This window comes from Physeter macrocephalus, chromosome 15, assembly GCF_002837175.3.
Source record: "Physeter macrocephalus isolate SW-GA chromosome 15, ASM283717v5, whole genome shotgun sequence".
Lineage (NCBI taxonomy): Eukaryota > Metazoa > Chordata > Mammalia > Artiodactyla > Physeteridae > Physeter > Physeter macrocephalus.
In genome coordinates this window covers 38453530-38477433 of record NC_041228.1, presented here as the reverse complement: position 1 = coordinate 38477433, position 23904 = coordinate 38453530, and the positions used below count along the sequence as shown (strand labels likewise).

The following is a 23904-nucleotide window of genomic DNA, read 5'->3' as shown; positions in this document are numbered from 1 at the left end:
ACCAGAGCAACTAGAGCACAGCCCAGTGTAGGACCCAGGACCCGCTGTGGAGCGACGGAACCGGGAGCCAGAACTCTGACTTCGGCAACGATGTGACACGTTCAGAGACTGAGCAGGAGAGAGCACGAAAGCACGTGGGACTGGGCACGAGGCCGTCGGAAGTGGGATAGGCAAACACACGTGGAGGGCAGGCCTGAGCACCAAAGGCTGAATTAAAAAAGGAGGCTGAGAGGCCAGACGGGCACGCTAACACATGATTATTCGGACAGCCTGCAAGTACTTTTCCTACCTAAAATCAACCTTGTCCCAGTCCTTATTTCTGACGATGACAAGATTTTGTCGCCCAGGCTTGAAATTTCAGAGTCTCCTTTGCTTCTTTTTTTATCCTTGCAGCTTGTCACTTCCTGTATGTTGAATAATTCCACCTCCACGTGGAAAGGCCTTGAGGTTCAAACCTTGACTCTTCCACATGTAGGACCCAAGTAACCTCTCAAACTAATGCCTAAGATGACAGGGTTGTCATGAGAATTAGAGATGAAGTGGATCAGACCCTCATTACTGCTCAGCCAGACTATTGCAGTACTTTCCAGAATGCTTTCCAGCCTCCGTTTTAGCCTCCCAGCCTTTTCTAGCTTGATCTTCCTAATGACAGCTCCAATCACGTCATATCCTGCCTCAAAAACCTTCATTAACTTTTTGGATAAAGCCCCAGATTCCTCGCCTGGTTGCCTGGTTTTGAGGACTCGCTGCCATCTGGCCCCAGCCTGCATTTCTGGTCTCATCCCCTAGCACTTTCCTTTGTCTACTGTGTTTTAACCAAATCGAACTGCTTGCTGTTTTCAGTGCAGGCCCCTGTCCCAGTGGCTTTACTCATACTTGAAATTGTTCTTCTCTCTTATTTGTTTGTTTGTTTTGGGGGCAGGGGGCATGCCGTGTGGCTTGCAGGATCTTAGTTTCCCAACCAGGGATTGAACCCAGGCCCCAGCAGTGACAGCGCCAAATCCTAACCACTGGACCGCCAGGGAATCCCGAAATTGTTCTTTTCTACACCTCTTGGGTTCCAAAACCTTCTCATCTTTCCAGTCCCTGTCCAAATGCTCCCATGTCCACTGCACCTCCCTGCAAACCCTGGTATCAGCCTCAGGCATCAGTAGTATCTTTCTCTGGCTCTCCATTATTCTTTCTGTGAAGTCTTGTTGTGCTTACGGCTTCATGCTTTGTGTTACTTGGGTGCATGATTTATTTAACCTATTGCGAGTCCTGGGAGGCTCTTTCCTAAGCACTTAACAAGCACCTGCGCTAGGAGGCAGCTAGTGGAAGTGTTATGATAAGTAAAGCAGGCAACAAGGGGGTAATAACAAGTTGACTAAGACTTGACAGGCCCACTGGAACTGAAAGGACAGGAAAGCAGCTGCATAGCACTGTCTCAGGAGATCTGGGACCAGGTAACTTTCTGATGCCACCCAAGAGCTTTTATATGGTTCTTGTTAAGGTTTGAAGAGGTAAGGCAACTAATTTGAGTCACTGTTATATGCCAGCTACCCTTCTAGGTGTTTTACATAATTTACTCATTTGAACCCCAAACAGATGACATTCTTTCCTTCCTTAATATTCTCCATTGGCTTCTTGTTGCACTTAGAATAAAACCCAAACTCTGTAAGTAGCCCTAAAGGATCCCTAAATCTGGCTTGTATTTCCTAACTGGGTTCACTGTCCTGCCTCACCTAGCCATTTTTCTCTCTTACCCTCTGTACCCCACCCCTTCCTTCATTAAAGCTTCACCCATGAATCCCAAATTTATGTGTTGGTTTTTTTTTTTTTTTTTTTTCTCCAAACCTTAAAAAACCAACCCCATTATGATAACAGCAGTAAACACATTGCCTTTGTCTGGTGCTTAACTTTTCAAAACACATTCTTAGGTTATTTTATCTCATCTTATTTCAGTCCATAATCTTTGGTCTGCTTTTTCCAAAGATAAGAATATAGAGGGAATAGAATGCCAAGAAAACTTGATGGTTTGTCAAAGAACATCTTTGCTAAATCGTCTGCCCGTTGTGGAACTAACTCATACTTTCCTTTAAGCTTCAGCTATGTTCTGAAAGATTTTCTTCAACTATAGTTTTGCTAATCATACTCTCTTTAAAATGTGCTGTGAAGTTTCTTGGCTTTTTGGAGAGAAACAAGAAACTGGCAGTTCTAGTAGCCACTGTGGGGAAGGGTGACTGTCAGATAGGAATAGGAGGGAGACTCAGTTTTCACTATATACCTTTCTGAACGTAAAAAAAGTTTTAACCACAAGCTTGTGGTATCTATTTAAATTAGTAATATATGTGTATGCTCTGGAAAATTGCCATTCTCATTATTATAACTTCAAAAAGCAATCAGACCATATTAGACAGTTTGGAAAATAGAGGGGAAAAAAAGGTCATTCCAAATTCTACCACAATCAAAAAAACAACCACCTGGGATTGCCACTTCAAAATGGATTCTAGAGTGGGTATTTTGTAAAAGGAATAACCTGACTCCCCATTTGAACCTCTTCTGTAAGTAGGTATTTCCGAATATGATTTTTATAGTAGGAAATGCCTTTAGTTACTGTTGTTAGTAAAAGAATTTTCTCGATATAAAAGATGAAGGTTATGCATCTTTCTCTCAGTTTTGACAAGAGTGAAACATAGAGCTCTATCACAAGTTTCTCAGCTTAGAACAAAGGAGACATAACAAGCCAGTCTCAGCCGAGCCTCACCAAACTCTAGGAAACCTGCCCCCCACACCTCTAGCCCCGTCACAGTTGGTCCACGTGTGTATAAGCAGCACGGGCAGTTAGGAAGAGTAAAGGAAATAGAAATGCAGCAGTGGAATTGTCAGAATCTCACACTTGGTTGGATGTAAGGGAAAAGGAAGATGGGAAGCCCAAAGATAATCAGGTTTTGAGGAAGAACAGGAGATTTAAGAGATCAGGTTTTGGAATTGGTATTCCTGGATCCCAGTCCCGTTTCTACAGTTTGTCATTTGCCTGATCTTGGGCAGCGTTCTTAACCCCTGAGCCTCAGTTTTCTCATTTACAAAACAGAGGTAATTTTGCACCTACTGCATTAGGTAATTGGAGGGCTTAAGAGAGAAATTCCACATAAAGCACTTAGTGCAGTGCCTGAGTGTTTTCCACTTTTAATTTTTAATGGTGATGCTGTTTTGTAAGATAGAGAACAGGAAAGCAGGAGCAGAGGTGGGAGGTGTTAAGGAAGATGGTTTCTGCTTTGACGGGCTGAGTTTGAAGTTCCCGAGGGAAATATATTCAGCAGTTTCTAGGAGACAGAAGTGGGGGCCTGGGATAGAAAGCGGCTTGCCTGTGCTCCTGCAGAAGTAAGGGCCTGCCACTAAGTAGCTTTGCACTCATTCTCTGACACTGCTTCCTGGATGGGCTCAAAGTTCTTATTTGAACCTGTGAAAAATGTTTGGTCGCCTGAACAAACTCGTTCGCATTTGCGTGGCTAGCTGGAGAGTCTTTCCAACCGCTGGCGTCAGCGCTGCTGCATGTTTATTCACTGCTCTAGGGTGCCCGGCCCAGGGGACAGTGAGGTGAAAGCCAACTGCACACCAAGCCGTGTGCCCTTGGCTGCATGAATGGGCTGGCAGTGGCTCTGCCTCAGAAACGTTTGCCTGGGGCTTCCCTGGTGGCACAGTGGTTAAGAATCCGCCTGCCAATGCAGGGGACACGGGTTCGAGCCCTGGTCCGGGAAGATCCCACATGCCGCGGAGCAACTAAGCCCGGGCGCCACAACTACTGAGCCTGCGCTCTAGAGCCTGCGCACCGCAACTACTGAGCCCACGTGCCATAACCACTGAGCCCACGAGCCACAACTACTGAGCCCGTGAGCCACAACTACTGAAGCCCACGCTCCTAGAGCTCATGCTCCACGAGAGAAGCCACTGCAATGAGAAGCCCGCACACGGCAACGAAGAGTAGCCCCCACTCGCCGCAGCTAGAGAAAGCCTGCGTGCAGCAACGAAGACCCAACGCAGCCAAAAATAAATAAATAAATATATATATATATATATATATATATATATATTTTAAAGGAAATGTTTGCCTGCTCCCTCAGTGGGTGGGGCTTTGTGTTGAAAGGCCACCAGCTGTTGAAGTTAAACTCCATGTGGTCAATGTCATGTTCTATTATAGGGACCATATACTGGGGTTACTTACATTTTTTTCTTTCTTGCAGATCATCAATGCCGTGGTACTGCTGATTCTGTTGAGTGCCCTCGCTGATCCAGATCAGTATCACTTTTCAAGTTCTGAACTCGGGGGTGACTTTGAGTTCATGGATGATGCCAGTAAGTACATCAGACCACTTTTGTAGATATTTTGGCACTTTCAAGGGCAGGGAATCCAGCTGCCAGTTCTTCCTATTAAATTACAAATATTGATTCATGGGCCCGTTTGAGCTGATACTTAACTCTCTTCCCATCATTACAAGTCAGAACAACAAATATTTATGTGCTACATGTATTCTGCCTCTGTTCTAAGTGTAAGAGTCTCATTAAAATCTCTTTTGTCTTTCTCTTTTTCATCTTAATGTTAACTTAGCCATTTTTAAAAATTGTTTCTTTGTGATAATCTTTTTACCCTGGGCCTTTTGGGGAGGAGAGGGAGTCAATGGCAGGAAGGAAGGGTCAAATGATATTACATATCTTATTGTGTCTTCTATTATGTTTCAGTATTTACCATTCTTCCAGGAGGTGATCATTCTCCATTCTAGAAACCCTTCTGATGATTATTTTGTTGCTTTTTCCAGATAAATAGAAATATACACAGGGATGTGGATGTGGGGTGTGCAGAAAGGAGGCTAGGCCCCCAGCTCTAAGATCATGGAAACCTAAACATCATATAACTGAAGTCAAGCTGTGTCCATGCTACCTGAAAGGGGCAGTGCTGTGCACAATCCCAAACAAAAGGTCATGCAAATTGATTTTTCATTGGCTTTGCAGAACTTTCAGTGCATTAAAAAACCAAAAAGTGTCTGGAGCAAAGTGAGTAAGGTGGAGAGGGGCTGAAGATGCAGTTTTAGGGAATGACTCGGAGCATTCAACAGGCAGGGTGAGACTTGTGAAATTTATTCTCGGAGTGAGAAAACCATTCAGTGGTTTTTAGTAATTCCACGGTTATGAACTGGTACGTGTTTTCAGAAGATCCCTTTTGTTGCTGAGTAGAGGATGCGTTTCGGGGACTGGGCGTGTGAGTACAGAGGCCTGGAGACTGGTTGGGGGGTGTTTTTTCTCTGCGATCCAGGCTACACTGGGGATGGGGAAGAGGGTGGGTTTGGAGGTGGGACTGACAGAACTTCCTGGTATGGGCAGTGAGGGAAAGGGAGGAATCAAAGATGACTCCTACTTTTCAACTTGAGTGTACATGGTCTGCATCCTGACTGGGGTGAGAGAGTCTAGGGTGAGGAGATGGGAACACAGCGTGGAGAAAACTCGACTGATTTAAGTGGCTCAGCATAGTTGTTAGGAGTGTGGCTCTGAGGCCGGAGACCATAGTTTGAAACCTGACCCTGCCATGTGTGAAATGTGATAACATTGGGCTAGTTACTGATGTTTGTGTGGCTTAGTTTCCCCCTCTGAATATAGGGGTGATCGTAGTATCTACCTCGTGGGATTGTTGTGATTAAATATGTCAGTGTATGGAAAATGCTTCGAATGGGGTGTGGCCCATTATAAGGGCTCAGTGTATTTCACTGTTTTACTCACTGTTCTTACTTAGATGTATTAAAGTGGAGAGGTTAAAAAGGTAGTTTGATATGTGAACCAGACATCTGGGCGGAGGTAAATTTGAGGACGTAAGCTTCAAAATGGTATTTACGTTAGGGAGATAGTAAAGGGACTTTTCCTGAAGGAGCCCTGACATGAGAGGTCAGGAGGAGCCTGAGAAGAGCTGGAAGTGAAGTAAATGCAAAGCCAGGAGATGCTTTATGTCCATCATCTCCTACCACCATTGCTTCTAGTAGATACCAAGGCATTATATCATCCTGGGGTTCCGGACCTCGTCAGACTGAGACGTGACTTCTGCTGTAACTTCGCTCATTCTGTCTGTTCTGAATAACCCTGTTACCCTGATGAATTCCTCCAGAAAGATAATGAATTCCATTAATATTAAATTAATATCTCTGCCTTCCTTCCCCTGAGTTAAAAGACTATATAACCTATAAATACAATGTTTGATTGACATTAAAAAATAAGTTATCTTTCACTGTTTCCAGTAGCAGGATTCTCTTTCTAAGTAATTGAGGTTAGCAAAGAAGTTTTAAATGATTCAGATACAGTTGTATCTGAATCAGATAGTCACACTGCCTGCCTTTTTCTAATTGCCGGACATTAAGCTGGGTGGTGAATTGTCTGACAGTATTAGGCTTAATTTACCTGACTTCAGAGGCTTGCTGGTGGTACTCAAGACCTTACAATAGTAATTGTTTTGTAATGACCTGGATATTAATTCCAGTGCATTTGCAGTTTCTCTGATATTTCATATATTTGAAAGAAGTGAATAAATAGTTTGTAATTACTTTTAGGACTATCTATTGATCATTTAAATTGCATGGTTAAAAAGATACAGAAGGATGAATATTCATTCATGTGAGTGAATCTTTTTTTAACTTTCTTCTTACATTTTCCTTTCGTATGTTTTGATCTCTTTTTAAAAAGAACTTTGTAGGTCAAAGATCATCATGGCTGACAAACCTTTCTTTTTTTTTTTTTTTTTTTTTTTTTTTTTTTTGTGGTATGCGGGCCTCCCTCTGCTGTGGCTCTCCCGTTGCGGAGCACAGGCTCCGGACGCGCAGGCCCAGCGGCCATGGCTCACGGGCCCAGCCGCTCCACGGCATGTGGGATCCTCCCAGACCAGGGCGCGAACCCGGTTCCCCTGCATCGGCAGGCGGACGCGCAACCACTGCGCCACCAGGGAAGCCCATGACAAACCTTTCTATAACTAACATACATGAAGATACAACTAAATAGTCCTTGAAATGGGTACAATCAATTGCTTTGAATTGTGCTTGAAAGTTACGGTCTATTACAATTTTTTTGTTTTGTTTTGTTTTTTTGCGGCTTGCGGGATTTTAGTCCCTGACCTGGGATAGAACCCGCCCCCTCGGCAGTGAAAGCACAGAGCCCTAACCACTGGACCTCCAGGGAATTCCCGGTATATAGAAATTTTAAGTTGATATCTTTTTGGAATGGTGGTAGTCATCTCAAGATTTTATCCAGAAGGACAGAGCAGGAGTGTATCTCACTTTTCCATGTGATCTTTTCCTAAAATGATCTGGTAGAAGAAAGTCAGATCCCTATGATTTATATTGAGATGGGGCATATAGGAGAATCCACTGGGATAAAGAAAAAAATATAAAGAGTTCTCTTTTTAAAAACACCTGTCTCTTCAACATTTGTATTTTTACATATTTTATATACAAAAATTTGTAATATATATTTATAATTTACAAATAAACATATTTATGTAATCAAAAATTGGCTATGCTAGGAAATACTGGGAACTGTCATAGATTGGAGGAAACAAAGGAGATACAACTACATGCAGTACAGGACCCTGGATTAGATTCTGGAATGGAAAAAGGACGTGAGGGGGCAAAGAGAAACAGGTAAAATTCAAATAAGTAGACTTCATGAAATTTTATTTGTGAAACTTTAATGGACTGGCAAGGAACTGTAACAGGAAGTGTCAGAGCCAAACATAATGCCAAACAGATCATCCAAATTAATTTCTGATTCATTTTGTAGCAAAATTGTCTTTCAAGCCAAACTTATTTTATTCACCTGCCCTGGGGAGGAAATGGCCATAAAAATAATGAATGAAGAATTTGTTTACTGTATATAGGAACCTGGTTTAGGATAAAAACACTACTGCATTTATTGGAGAAAGGACGGTCTTTATAGTCAGTGGTTCTGGGTGAAATCAAGAAGAGAAAAACAGATACTTCATCAAAGAAGGTATCCATATGACCAATAAGCACATGAAAATATTCTCCACATTATTAGTTGTAAAAGAAATGCAAATTACAAGCACAGTAGTGAATCACTCCACTCCTTCAAAATGGCGACATGAACAGAACTGACAATGCCACCTGTTGATACGGCTTTGGAACCACTGGATTTCTCAAGCTACAGCTGGGAGTGTACATCGTTTAACCACTTTGGGAAAACTAAAGCTATATATATATATATATCTACATCCACCCTATGACCCAGCAGTTTCACTCTTAGGTATGTACCCTACAGTAATGAATGTTTGTGTCCATCATTAGCCATGTATAAAAATGGCCACAGTCGCTTTCTTTATAATAGCCAGAAACTGGAAACAATCCAGATTTCCACCAATGGACAGAAGTGAAGAGATGAAACAATCCAAACAAAATGGGTGCTGGAGATTCATTATACTTCTGTGTAGGTTTGAAAGTTTGGGTAATACAAACTAAGAAATAGAAGGGAAAAGAAGATCGGCTGAGGCTTTCCATATGGCTCTTGGCCCCACATTGGGAGAGGCCCAGGCTGCCTACCTGCTGTCTGTTCACATACCCTCAAACCAGCAGGGCACTTGGTCTGCAGAGCTTGTCCACTTGTGCGTGACGTGCCAATGTCTCGAGGAAATAGACATACACATGCGACAGCCGGGAGAGCGGAGTCACAGGACCATCCTGGCCCTTTATTTTCATCTCTCTACCCTCTCATCCTTCCATCCTGTCATCTCTTTAGCTTTTTTTCTTTTTTAAAAAAATATTTATTTTTTTATTTATTTGGCTGCACCAGGTCTTTGTCGTGGCGTGTGGGCTCTTTTAGTTGCGGCAGGCGGGATCTAGTTCCCTGACCAGGGATCGAACCCAGGCCCCCTGCATTGGGAGCACAGAGTCTTAATCACTGGACCACCAGGGACGTCCCATCTCTTTATCTTATAAGTCACATGGCTCAAAAGGTTACATATTCTACACCTTGACTACATCTTATTTTTTTACAAGGATAATTCAATGAATATTTTCAAGATCTTTTTACAAAGATGGAGGTGTAAGAAGACCACTAGGGACAGTGAAGTAATTTTAATCAAGACCAGCTGTTACCATCCCTAGATCTGAACGGGAGATGGGAGGCAGTGGCTACTAGAGCTGGGAATGAGAGTCATACAGAGTTGAACTCCTTATAAGGAGCAATGCTACCTTTTTTGGTCCAGGGCCAACCCGAGGCAGCCTCACAGCAGGGGGCAGCCTCTTCCTCTCTCTGATCCCTTGTCTGGACTCCTCATTGAGTGAACTCAACAAACGCCACAGGGTAAGGGAGCCCTGTTGATGGCCCATACCGGTGTGCCTGCTAGGGCAGATAACTGGATGGTGAGAGTGGGTTTGGAAAGACCAATGGAAGACATCTGGTAGAATCATTCACCTCCTTTTCCCATGTTCCACTTAACCAAACTTGGTGGACATTTCTCCACTTTGCCTAGAAGAAAACCATTAAAAAAAAAAAAAAACCCTTTACTAAATGACTTTTTAAAAATTAGATACATGAAGCCTGTAGAATTCCTTATTTGTTTGAGTTTGCCAGCGACTGAGCAGGAACCGAGATAGCACAGGTGTTCAGTGCTGCTTCTCTGATGATGCATTTTGTTGTTGTTTGCATTTCAGTGGTTTTGAAATTAGGATGTGATTTACAATTTAACATAGATTTAGTTTAGGATCACTTTTTTTTTTTTTACTTCATATCTTTATTTTGAAAAAATTCAAATCTTTCAGAAAAGGTTCCTATACAGTGAACACCTATCTTGCTTTTTTCATTAACAATAATTTGGAGTTCCTCATTCTTTATAGGATTACCTCTTATTAAATATTGAATAAGTGTAAAACAATGTTTATAAAATAAGCTGAGTAATTGTAAGTACTTGTGCACCCACAACTTGATTTGAGGAATTGAATTTTACCTTAACTTTCGAAAGAGCCCCTCTGATCTTGGAGATAGCTGCCACTCTTCTGAACTGTTTATCATTCTTTTGCTTTTCTGTATAAACTTAACACGTATATTTTTATCACTGAGTGATCTATTGTTTAAGTTTCACGTGCTTGAACTTTATATTGTGGATTCACACAGTACGCCTTCTTCTGAGACTTGCTTTTTCAACATTACTGTGTTAATGAAAAAATTATTCAGATGCTTGATAAAGATGATAAGGAAAACTTTATTCAAGATTGGCTACTGTAGTGGGGGCGTTGCAGTAGGGGAGAAAAATCAAGCTCAATTCCCCCTCCAAAAAGGACAAGTGGGGATTATAGCCAAGGAGCAGGGTGGAGGTCAGCGAATGGAAAATCACTAAGAGGAAACATCAAGGCTGGGAGATTCTTGCTAGATAACTCAACAGGATTCTTGGTAAAGGCAGACCAGGGTGATATGCTATTGAGGGTGAAAAATAAGGAATTTGACCAGATATCAGAGTGACTGTATACAAGAGTAAGGTATACTAACTCTGTAGGATTCTTGCCAAAACTTGACTAAATGGGCCAAGGATAGAGTCTAAGGTGTTTGGTCAGAAGAGAGAGTCTTTGTTATGTGTCTGCGTCTAATTGGGAAAACCTGTATGCTTCCAGCACCCAGTTGCAAGGGAATCTGGGAAATTTAGATTTTAGCTTTCTAGCCTCTGCAGAATAGGAAGGCACTTTAGAAGGTGGGAATGAAAGCTTGGTGCCAATTCACCACCTCTCCTGCAAGTATGTGTAATATATGGTAGGGCTAACCCTACCTTCTTTTTCAGAAATCTTCTAATTATTCTTGCTTATTTTTTTCTTCTGTGCTTGAGCACCACATGTCCAGTTGTCAGGAAATACTGCTGTATATCTCTGACTGTTAAATTTGTTGATTAGCTTAGGGAGAAGCAACATCTTTACATGTTGTATTTTGTACATCTTTTTTTTAAAAAAACGACTTTATTGCGCTATACTTTGTATGCTGTAAAACTTACCCATTTTAAATGTACAGCTTCATGATTTTTAGTAAGTTTATAGAGATGTGAAATCTTTAAAAGGTCTAATTAAAACTTACGTCTTTCTAATTGTGCAAGTCTGCTTTAGTGTCCAGCAGTAATGTTTCCAGAATTGTTCCAAATAGATCATGCATATTTTTTATTAAATTTATTTTATTTCCTTCTCTTAAGGTCTAGTCACACATCTTGTTTCTCCAGTGACCATAATTACAAAAAATATAAATGCTCCTATTGGTTTTTCTGTTTTTGTTTTAAAATACATTTATTTATTTATGTATGTATGTATGTTTGGCTGCGTTGGGTCTTCGTTGCTGCACGCGGGCTTTCTCTAGTTGCAGCGAGCAGGGGCTACTCTTCGTTGAGGTGCGCGGGCTTCTCATTGCAGTGTCTTCTCTTGTTGCAGAGCACGGGCTCTAGGTGCGTGGGCTTCAGTAGTTGTGGCATGCGGGCTTCAGTAGATGTGGCACACGGGCTCAGTAGTTGTGGCTCGTGGGTTCTATAGCACAGGCTCAGTAGTTGTGGCGCATGGGCTTAGTTGCTCCACGGCATGTGGGATCTTCCCGGACCAGGGCTTGAACACGTGTCCCCTGCATTGGCAGGCGGATTCTTAACCACTGCGCCACCAGGGAAGTACAGGTTTTTCTGTTTTTATATAAGCAACCTTTATGAGACTTAATTATGTCAGTATAAATTTCTCAATATGAGAATAGCTGGCAGGAGCTAATTTCCTTATCTTAGAAAGTGAGGAGTTAACAGAGATTCTCTGAACTTGACATTTTCTGTATATTACTTAACTAACTAATCCTTTGTAACTTATAGTTTAAATCTTAACACCTGACAACATGTATGAACCTTGAAAATATTATTCTAAATGAGATAAGCCAGACACAGAAGGCTGCAAATTGTATGATTCCATTTATATGAAATGTACAGGATAGGCAAATCTAAAAAGATAGAAAGTACCTTAATGGTTGCCAGGGGCTGGAGGGCGGGGGGTGGGGGTGGGAAATGGGGAGTGACTTCTAAGGATATAGAGGGGGTTTTGGGGGGGAGAATGAAAATATTCTGGAATTAGTGGTGATGGCTGTGCAACTTTGTGACTAAAAAACCCACTGAATTATATATATGCTTTTTTAAAGGGTGCATTTTATAGAATGTGAATTATATCTTAATACAAAAAATTTATGAGGGGATAAAAAGACCCAGCCCAAATAACCACATCCTCCCATAAATTCTTTTTTGTTCCTCTTGGCTGAAAATACTGTCCCCTCTGAACTCCCCTAGCTTGTCATCTGTTATTGAATTCTTCCATCCCTTCCTAGTAGATGCTAAGCATCTGAGAGCAAAGATTATGTCCTCTTTTTTTTTTTTTTTTTTTTTTGGTGGTACGCGGGCCTCTCACTGCTGTGGCCTCTCCGGTTGCGGAGCACAGGCTCCGGACGCGCAGGCTCAGCGGCCATGGCTCACGGGCCCAGCCGCTCCGCGGCATGTGGGATCTTCCCGGACCGGGGCACGAACCCGCGTCCCCTGCATCGGCAGGCGGACTCTCAACCACTGCGCCACCAGGGAAGCCCTACAACTTTATTCTTAAACCCAAAATTTATTTCATGAATACTAAATAGGTGTGTAACATGGGATAAAAATGTGAGGCTGCGTAGATTAAGAGGACATAATCTGGGGCTTCCTGGTGGCGCAGTGGTTGAGAGTCCGCCTGCCGATGCAGGGGACGCGGGTTCGTGCCCCGGTCCGGGAAGATTCCACATGCCGCGGAGCGGCTGGGCCCGTGAGCCATGGCCGCTGAGCCTGCGCGTCCGGAGCCTGTGCTCCGCAACCGGAGAGGCCACAGCAGTGAGAGGCCCGCGTACCGCAAAAATAAATAAATAAAGTTGTAAATTAGCAAGTTACAAGAAACCCCTCTTCTATCTGAATTTACTTCAAAAAAAAGTTATAAACAATTGCCACACAAATAACAAAAAGTATATTAGAGCTTTGCTTCTGTTTTAGGGAAATAAAATTAGTGCCTTATGCTTGTTCTTCCCCAAGCTTTCAACCTCAGAACGTGAGGCCCCATAGGAGGGACTTACCTGGGTTTTGTGTTTACCCCCGCAGGGGTTGAGGGCTTTTGTATTTTACTCTCAGTAGCTCATACTGTTGCTGTGAATTCATCTGAAAATAGTTCTCTTCTAGACTTAATGGTGAAACTATACCCCAAATACTGTTTGTTTTCATGAGCCGAAAATTGAGCCATAAGAATGACTTATGACTAAGCAAGTATAATGTGGGAGCATAAATCGGGTGCTAGTTATCTATCTAGCTATCAGTTTTATGGGAAGGACACAACCCCAAGAAATGTTAAGGAAGAGTAGAATTAGAAATAGATTATTTTAACAAAGGCATTTCAGGGAAGTCCTTTATATGCCTATTCTATTTCAATGATTAATTGACTAAGTATCAGCAAATGCTTTCTAATTATGCCTTTGTGGCCTGTGGTATAGCTTTTCTTTGGAACCTTTTCAAATTAGAACTGAGTCATTAAGCCAGGAATTTAATTTAGGAAACAACTTGCGGGCAGTGTGCTCTGACTTTGGTTGGTGCAGCTGCTGTGCAAAGAATAAGTAAAGGATATTCCTGTCACTGACCAGTACTTTACTGATTGTAAAAATTCCTATATTGTTAGTAGGACCAGTTACTGATTTGCCTGTTGACATAATTATAAAAGAAATGAATTTTCATTCCTCAGAGTAACTCTCATGTTCACCATGGTACGCTACACACTACTTCAGAGGAGCTGACTTGTGCTCGAGGTTGCTAGGAGATACAAGGTTCATTAACCTGTTTTATCTTCTCTGCTTTGTGTTTTTATTTGATTTATGCTTTGATCCTACCTAAGCTATTTGACATGCTTGTGATATATTCAGTCTGTTCAGTGTGGTTGGTGTAGTCATTTATAGGAATAGAATTTTGAAAATTTCCTCATCTCAAATTAACATTTTTTCTGTGGTATCTCATTGTGAGTGGTGATAGGATACGTTATGACTTTCATTTTATTTGTGCCTTTTAAATTTCTCCTGAGTTTTATATTCTTTGAAAAAGATGGAAATTTTAAAAATTTTGATCATTATGTGAGATTTTGTTCTGGAGTGGTTTTCTTTTTTTTCCAGAATAGGACATAAAATTATGCAAGATTTTAGTTTTTTTCTGTATTAATATTTTATATTAATAAAGGTTTTATTGATATGCTTAATATTAATATAAAAGATAATTTATATAAATTTTATTATAACATAAATATTAATATAACCATTATATTTTTATTTTTAAATAAAGCCTTGGATTTGTTTGTTTGCTTGTTTATCTATCTGTCTGTCTCTATTTCTCTTAAGATCTATGAGGGAGTCAAAGAGTATCCTCTAATGGGCTAGCTTTTATAAAACTAATTTTTTCTCATTATAAAATAGGCTTGTACAGAATTTGGAAACTGTCAAAGTAAGACAAAGAAGAAAATAATAAATTTCTGCCTGAGTTCAAGTTTTAGAGATTACTACAAGTTCTGATAGGCTTTGCACATAATAAAGGATGTCCACTCCTTTTAGGGAGGCTCTCTGGTTTCCCAGGACTTTGACCTCTACTACTGCATTTGCTTTACCTCCTTCACAGCTGGGTAGCATGGTGGCTTAGAGCATTGCCTCTGGAGTTAGACTTCTGGGGTAGAATAGCTCATCCACCACTTGCTAGCTGGGCAACCTTGGGCAGGTTACTTGCCCAGCAAAAATACTATGAAGCATACATGAAATGTCCTTGTTGGTACCTCTTCCCTCATAATAAGGGAAGATGAGTTCATGTAGCATTAAAATTATAAAGTAAACTATAAAAAACATATGTATCCTGAGAGAAATCATGCTCTTTTAAGTACTGACTAGTATTATATCTTGATTCTCTTATAACCTTCTTTTTTTTTTTTGGAGAATCAAATTTTTACTCCTTTAGTAAATAAAAGTCATCAGCTTTATTATAAATGTACTGCATTAAATCTAGAGACCATTTTAAGGAAGGTTCATTTTTTTTAAGGGGGCAAATGGTCTTTGTTGATATATATACATCTGACACAGAAAGTACTTTGACTTTATGATTCTGTTTGTAAACCTGCTTAAAATATCCTCTCAGGGCTTCCCTGGCGGTGCAGTGGTTGGGAGTCCGCCTGCCGATGCAGGGGACGCGGGTTCGTGCCCCGGTCCGGGAAGATCCCACGTGCCGCGGAACGGCTGGGCCCGTGAGCCATGGCCGCTGAGACAATGGGTTCGTGCCCCGGTCCGGGAAGATCCCACATTCCGCGGAGCGGCTGGGCCCGTGAGCCATGGCCGCTGAGCCTGCGCCTCCGGAGACTGTGCTCTGCAGCGGGAGAGGCCACAACAGTGAGAGGCCCGCGTACCGCAAAAAAAAAAAAAATCCTCTTATCTCTGAAGCTGAGGATATAGTGTGGGTGGCTCTAGAACTGGAATACTTTCCTTTGGAGAAATACCTGTAGCAAGTGGCAGCCTAGGTTGGTTCATTTGGTCAGTATTTGTAGGTTAAGTAGAAGCAGCATAGTATAGTAGAGAGAGCCAAAGATTTGAGTCGTAAGGGCTGGATTAGTCATAGTTTAGCCTTTTGATGCAAATGCTATTTCAGCAAGTTACATAACCTCTGAGCCCTGGTTTCATAATCCATTCACTGGGCACAGTGACATCTACCTCAGAGTAAGGAAGACTCAATGAGGTATCTGTGAAAATGCCTTGCAAACTGTCAGCACTATACAGATACTTTACTGCAAGGGTTTTTGTACTCTCTTAGCCTGATGATAACCCTACACGTTACCTTCAGAAACCCAGATATACTGTACTTCTAATCAGAATCTCCTAAAGATATTGTAACATGACCTCTTGAATAAGTCTTCAGTTTGTACCTACTGTGAAACAGGCTTTGTACTAGAGCTGCTCTATGCAACAAAGATATGATGCAAGCACACAGGTAATTTTAAATTTCTTAGTAGCCTCATTTAAAAAGCTAACAACAAACAGGTGATTAACTTTAATAATGTATTTAACTCAGTATATCCCAAATATTATTTCAGCTTGTAATCAGTATAAAAATCATTAATGGGATTTTTTTTTTTTGATACTAAGTCCTTGAAATGTGGAGTACATTTCAGTCTTAACGGCACATCTCAATGCGGGTTGACCTCAGTACAAGTGCTCGGCGCCCACATGTGGCATCTGTCACCTTCTCAGTGTTGAGGTTGCGGTAGTGAACGAGACACAGCAGCTCCTCTTCCTCAGGAAGGTTCCTCTAGCAGAGACAGACAGTACACGAATAAGCGAGATAATAGTGAAACATGCTGTAAAGAAAATACAGCAGTCACGTGGGCATGACTGGGAGGGTCATATTAGCTAGGATGGCCAGGGAAGATCTTGGAGGTGTTGAGCTGAATGATTAAAAAGGCGGAGCCACTCGTGAAAATATGAGCGACATTACTTCTATTCAGTGGGAACTGCAAATGTGAGGCCCTGGCATGGGATGATTTGGCTGTGTTTAGTGAACTAAATGGTATGGCTGGATTACAGTGAGTAAGAAAGTGTGGGATGAGATGAGAGGAGATTGGAGAGGTTGGCAGGCTCTAGACTAAACAGACATAAAGGTCCTGATGAGAAAAAGCATACCTCATTTGTTATATATATAATTCAGTGGACCAGAAGACCAAACTTTGAAATATGTATACATAGATATATTTATAGATCTATTTAATATAGACCTATGTGTGATTTAGGGAGAAAATCTTTTAGGCACTTTGCTTCCATTAACAATCATCGGCTCAGATTCCAAAGGAACTCTGGTGTTTAACTTCGTATAAAGTTCTTGTCTATAATTGGTTTATAAACAAAATGCGTTTGAGGAGTGACTTTAAAAAATGTTAAAACAGTGGAGCTACTACTGATTTTCTTCCTTTTTTTAAAAAAAAACTTTTTTGCAGACATGTGCATTGCTATCGCAATTTCTCTTCTTATGATCCTGATCTGTGCAATGGCTACTTATGGGGCATACAAGGTAAGCAGCTTAGAAATACGGTCCTGGGCCTTTTCCTTGGTCCCTAATCTGTGCAGCTATCTGTAAGAAGTAAGGAATGATTGTTCTCAGTTTCCTGTAAGAATCTTTAAAAGTTTAAATCTCTTGCTAATGTTACGTGAAAAACCAATGTTACAGTCTCAGAAGTGTTCGCTGAGGCTTGTTGGTTGACTGCTTTTGTTTGGTTTAGCAAGTTGCCATCATGACCTGCTTTAATGAATTTCTCCTCCTCCGTTTCCCTTCAGATTAAGAAAAGATTTCTCTGAATTCAAAAAAAAAACGTTTTGTAATATTGAACATATTAAATATTAACATCCTGTCCTGTCTTATGTTTAGCAACACGCGGCCTGGATCATCCCATTCTTCTGTTACCAGATCTTTGATTTTGCCCTGAACACCTTGGTTGCAGTCACAGTGCTTGTTTATCCAAACTCCATCCAGGAATACATACGACAGCTGGTATGTGACCTTTATAATTACTATGTCTCTTCGTGAGGGAGACCTTGGTTAAGATAGAAATATAAAAGATGTAGAGATAAACATACACACATTAATTTGTGGCATTTTAACTTGCATCTGAGTTACTGATTCGAGATTTTTGAATAAAGATAAGATTTTTTATCTCTTAGAATGCTTTTTGGGAAAACATAACCCCCTGAGGTAGATAAGTTGGTGATGATGGTATTAGAGGTGCCTACCTAATTTACAAGCTACTTACTAATTGTCTTATTTTTGGAAAATGCAATTTGCTCAGTTATCAGCAGAGGAGAGCCTTTTGCCTCTGCTGTGTATGGGAAAAGTGGAACTCTACTATGTACTGTTTCCTGAACTTATTTGACCATAGAACCCCTTTCTTTTATTTATTTATAATTTATTCTTTTTAAATAAATTTAAATATTTATTTATTCATTCATTCATTTATTTATTTATTTTTGGCTGAGTTGGGTCTTCGTTGCTGCACGCAGGCTTTCTCTAGTTGCGGCGAGCAGGGGCTACTCTTCGTTGAGGTGCGCGGGCTTCTCATTGCAGCGGCTTCTCTTGTTGCAGAGCACGGGCTCTAAGCATGCGGGCTTCAGTAGTTGTGGCTCACGGGCTCTAGAGCGCAGGCTCAGTAGTTGTGGCGTACGGGCTTAGTTGCTCCGCGGCATGTGGGATCTTCTTGGACCAGGGCTCGAACCCGTGTCCCCTGCATTAGCAGGTGGATTCTTAACCACTGTGCCACCAGGGAAGCCCCAAACTTCTTTCTGGGGCTGGTTTTCTACAATATTAAATGTCCTTTGTGACCATATGAGTTAATATTGGTGGCTGGCTATTAAGAAGCTCATGGAGGGTGTGAGATTAGAATACTTCTGTGCCTTCACATTTTTTAATCTTTGTGTTTTAAATTATGTACCTTAAAATTTAATTTCTTCAAAATCTTAGAATGCTTTAAATGGAGAGAATAGAATGTTCAGTCTTTAGTTTTCATAGTAGTTTCTGAGGACTTCCCTGGTGGTGTAGTGGTTAAGAATCCGCCTGCCAATGCAGGAGACACGGGTTCGAGCCCTGGTCTGGGAAGATTCCACATGCCACGGAGCAACTAAGCCTGTGCGCCACAACTGCTGAAGCCCCCGCTCACTACGACCGGAGAAAAAGCCCCCGCACGGCAACAAAGACCTAATGCAGCCAGAAATAAATAAATTAATTTAAAAAATATTTCCTTTTAAAAAAAATAGTAGTTTCTGAGCATGGGAGAAGGAACAGGGTTTTTCTGGGATGGAGATACAGACTGGGGTTTTGATGTGATAATGGCGGTCAAGAAGTTCAGTGGAAAAGAGGGATGGAGGGATTGGAGCCAGGTAGGAAGTGTGGCCACAGGGGTTTGTGATCTTTTGGCAGTCTGCCCAGATCACGTGACTGGTACTCACTAGACCTAGTATGAAAAGCCTCCAGTGTGTTGCTCCTTAAAAGTATTAGGTTGTCATTGTTGTAAAAAAATAACTTCTTTTTGTTTCTTAGAAACAGATCTATGTTTTCGTAGAGTGTAGTGTCAAGAAACTTTTGGTGTTATTTCCCGTGTGCTAATTTTGTGTATCATCTCTTGTGATAACAGCTAAATGTTTCTGCGTGAGGGGGTTTATATGTGATGAACAGGTTGTAGAATTACCTCTGTCTTTAAGGACTTGAATTTTACTCTGTAATAATGAGCTGGCACTGAGCTCCTAAAATCATCCTGGAATTGTGGAGGAAACGTGATCTCGACAGAGCCCATCACGTGAGGGGGCCGGGAGAGAGTGGGATGGAGTAAGGGGACACCAAGGCAAGTCACATGAGAGTTCTGACTACTTGAAGAGTATATTGTGTGCTCCATCCCATGCATTTGGAGATTTATAAGGAGGAGAAAGGCTAATGTGCAGGGGCCAGCGTTTAGAACACTCAGGATACTACCAGGACTTCCTGTACCACCTGCATTGTTCAGTCACTCCGTACCCAGTTGAAAAGTCATAATATCGGTGGTGTTCACAATAATCCTCATATGAGTTTAAAAACTCAGTATCTACTTTTATTTATAATTATAAACCAAATAACACAAGTAGGCATCTTCTGCATGTTCGACTTGAAGATCGTTCTGGGCTGGAAGAGCGAGGCCTGCAGGTTATCACAGTGCCTGAGAGACGGCACTGAAAGGGGATATTAAATTTCCACTGATAGTGCCCCTCCTGTTGACAAGTTGAGATACACAGTGAATCTGGGGAGGTTTGTCTGAGAAGGCTGCTAGAGGACACCACTTAATCCTAGCGCCAGTTCTTTTTATGTGGAGTCTTGTAAAACACAGTTAAAGTAAGTTATGTGTGTGTTTTTTTTTTTTTTTTTTTTGCGGTACGCGGGCCTCTCACCGCTGTGGCCTCTCCCGTTGCGGAGCACAGGCTCCGGACGCGCAGGCGCAGCGGCCGTGGCTCACGGGCCCGGCCGCTCCGCGGCACGTGGGATCCTCCCGGACCGGGGCACGAACCCGCTTCCCCTGCATCGGCAGGCGGACTCTCAACCACTGCGCCACCAGGGAAGCCCCTATGTGTGTGTTTTTATAGGTGTTAACTGGATGTCGAAACCACGTTCACTTTTCTGGGGGAAAGAGTGTAAAGATCTTTGTGGAAAGGCTCATATATTTCCGCTGTAACAGCGCTTGTTGGTTTTTTTTTCCGTATTCCTGGAAACAGTATGATTTTGTGTTGGTCTTGTAAATAACATCAGTTTGTTTCATTTTTCCCCCTTGAGATCAGTACTACAGACAGCCTTTTTAGGCTCCAAGGGCAGGGGCCAGTTTGATGAGCTGATCACAACAAGTGACTTAGATTTCATTCTTCCTTCGGTACTTTGCCAGAGTGAAAGGAGACTCTGAAAACCACTAGGTGAGGCTCATCCTGGGGAGGAGGATCGAGGCACATGAGTCACGAGTTTTCTCCTTTGTTATGTCTGGGAATACTGCTCACGTCGGATCCAAACACATAGTAGTGGGTGATGAGGAGAGATGAAGGGTGACCGCACACGGGGCTGCTTTCTGTGCACGCTGTGTAAGCTGTTTACAATGAGAGCTTCTATCAGTGCTGAGCACGAGATTCACGGTGACATCCTGTCATTCCCGTGAACCATAGTAGCAGATTTCAGTCCTCCTAAAAGGGTTTCTTTTGACCTGGTAGTTAATCAGTATGGTCAGAGGGTAGGACTTGTGTTTTTTGTTTTTGTTTTAATTCAAGTACAGTTGATTTACAATGTTGTGTTCATTTCTGCTGTACGGCAAAGTGATTGTTATACATGTATATACATATTCTTTTTCATACTCTTTTTCGATTTTATCACAGGATATTGAATATAGTTCCCTGTGTTGTACAGTAGGACCTTGTTTTATCCATTCTATATAATAGTTTTGATTTTTTTTTAAATGCTGTAAATACCTACTAATATAAAGGTTCTGCTCTTTGAGGAGAAGTAGCATCAGCAAAAATGCTCTATATTAAGAAGGCACTATTTTTTATTTCTTATTTTTTTTTCGGTATGCGGGCCTCTCACTTCTGTGGCCTCTCCTGTCGCGGAGCACAGGCTCCGGATGCGCAGGCTCAGCGGCCATGGCTCACGGGCCCAGCCGCTCCGCGGCATGTGGGATCTTCCCGGACCGGAGCACGAACCCGTGTCCCCTGCATCGGCAGGCGGACTCTCAACCACTGCGCCACCAGGGAAGCCCAAGAAGGCAGTATTTTAATAGGGTTCTCCCCCTTGCCCTACACAAGCCCATTAGAATCGTCCAGAATTTGCAGAAAATCCAAATTTTGAGGTGTTGTAAAGACCATTGACTTCTAACTTTCTATATGGTCGGAGGGCAGAATTAGGTCTTTACGTCTCATGAATCTTCCACTGAATTTTCTTTTTGAGAGTTACTGCCTGAATTAAGAACAGACTAGCCTCTCCCTATCACACTGTTTGTAGCTTTTTCATTAGTAGAGGTAGACTAGAAATGTTGTCGTGTCCTTAAATAATAACTATCTATCTGCTTTAATTAATTGCTTTCTGAGAAGCACATCTGGTTCATGCTTATGGAATAGAATCCTGGATCATTAATGAGATTTGCTAATGAGGTACTTTTCTTTTGTAGCCTCCTGATTTTCCTTACAAAGATGATATCATGTCAGTGAATCCTACCTGTTTGGTCCTTATTATTCTTCTGTTTATCAGCATTATCTTGGCTTTTAAGGTAAGCATGAAGATTTTACTTATGGTCTAAATATTACTAAATGTATTCATGAATGCTAAAGAAGTAAGCAAACTTCCGTTAGTTTGTTATCTTGTTTTAGATTTCTGAAGTGCTTTTTGAATTCCTCACAATTCTGTTCCTTCTCTTATTTATATGAGAGAGATAAACACTAACCAAACTTCACAGGCCAACCCAGGGTTCTTCTAAAATCTATTTGGATGGAAATAAATTGATATAATGTTGTACATTTATGTGGTGTGTATTAAGTACCATAGCATCCATTACAAGTCCCTGTATACATTCTTTTGTAATTTGTGGGGGGTTTTCCTAAATATTTATTTATTTATTTATTATATTTGGTTGCAACAGGCGGGCTCCTTAGTTGTGGCTCGCCTGGCTCCTTAGTTGCAGCAGGGAGGCAGGCTCCTTAGTTGTGGCATGCGACCTCTTAGTTGCGGCATGCATGTGGATTCTAGTGTCCTGACCAGGGATGGAACCCTGGCCCCTTGCATTGGGAGTGTGGCGTCTTAACCACTGCTCCACCAGGGAAGTCCCTGTAATTTGTTTTTAAAAATGTAATGGATTTTGAACATTATTCTGTAACAGTCTATTATGAATTTATCATTTTTATAAATTAGTTACTGTTGGACATTGAGATAGTTCCTACTTTTTCACTTATAAATAGTACAGCAATGACTATATTAAATTAAATACATGTTTTGTATATTTATGCATTTATTTTCTCAAGATCTATTTCTTGAAATTAGAGGGTATGCATAATTTGAAGGTTTTTCATAGTTTGTCAAATTGATCTCCCCTAAAGTTGAATGCCTTAACACTCCCACCTGCCATGTTTCCCTCGCCCTCATCCGTCGAGTGCTATTTTTCATCTTTGTAAACCTAATAATAAAAACATCATTATAATTTGTGCTTGTGTGCTAGTAATAAGTAGAAAATTCTCAAGTTAGACCTTGAACTTTTAATTCTTAACATCTTTCATTGTCTTTATCTTGGCATAAAATTACCGAATTCTTTAAAAACCAAGCCTTGGTGAGTTTTGAAGAAGCTGCATTTAGGGAGAAAAGTCATTTTAAATGGTAATGTGTTGAAGAGGAGTAGAAGGAAAATGATTCATTGAAAGTCACTGAGGTCTGCATCTCCCTCCATACAACATACTCTGCATGGCTTGTTACTGCCTGTGTGGCTTAGTGGTCAAGGATTTGGGTGAATTTTAGACACGGATGTTGAGGCTTCCTGCCCCTGCAGCTCCTACCTCAACACCCCAACTTCCTGGCTTCTCAGTCAGACCACCAGCTGTGTGGAGAGTGGGCAGAGCCACTGGCAAAAGGCTTCAGACCCTCAAATCCCATTCACTGAAGTTTGCCACTCAAGGCCAGACTGCCCTTTATCTTCTACCTGTTTTGGGCCCTTCGGCCCTGCCTTCAAGTAAAGTCTGTGTGTCTGTGTGTGTTTATTCCAGATTTTATCATTTTTACCTGGAAGAAGGTTAGTCTGGCCAAGCTACCCTGTGCCATTACCCAGAAGCTGGAACCTTCCACTGCTCTCAAAAAAGGCATTTTAACTGTGTAGGCATTTACATCTTTATTGGAAAGGCTTACTTGAGATTTTGAGTCAGAGGACCTAGATTTACCTTGTGTCACTGCCATATAGCTATGTGACCAGAGCCTTGGTTTCTTCATTTACTAAATAGCAGTAATAGCTAAGAAAACATTGTGAAGGGTGACTGTGAGGTTAATTGAGCTAACGGACGGGAAGATGCATCATTCATTTATTTATTCAGTAAATATTTACTGAGGGTCTCCTGTGTGCCGGGCCGTGTTGTAGCTGCTAGGGTTTGGTGGTGAATAAGAAAAATCCCTGGGCTTCCCTGGCGGCGCAGTGGTTGAGAGTCCGCCTGCCGATGCAGGGGACACGGGTTCGTGCCCCGGTCTGGAAGGATCCCACGTGCCGCGGAGCGGCTGGGCCCGTGAGCCATGGCCGCTGAGCCTGCGCGTCCGGAGCCTGTGCTCCGCAACGGGAGAGGCCACAACAG

At 41.7% G+C, this 23904-nt stretch overlaps 1 protein-coding gene across 1 annotated transcript in view; it reads left to right on the top strand.

Annotated features, from left to right (window-relative positions):
* LAPTM4B (lysosomal protein transmembrane 4 beta) overlaps nucleotides 1-23904 on the top strand; it is a 63818-nt gene that overhangs the window by 21216 nt on the left and 18698 nt on the right. The window contains exons 2-5 of the mRNA XM_024115904.3: nucleotides 4224-4335; nucleotides 17034-17107; nucleotides 17462-17584; nucleotides 21753-21851. Coding sequence (XP_023971672.1) covers nucleotides 4224-4335; nucleotides 17034-17107; nucleotides 17462-17584; nucleotides 21753-21851 — 408 coding nt within the window. The remainder of the gene's footprint in view (nucleotides 1-4223; nucleotides 4336-17033; nucleotides 17108-17461; nucleotides 17585-21752; nucleotides 21852-23904) is intronic.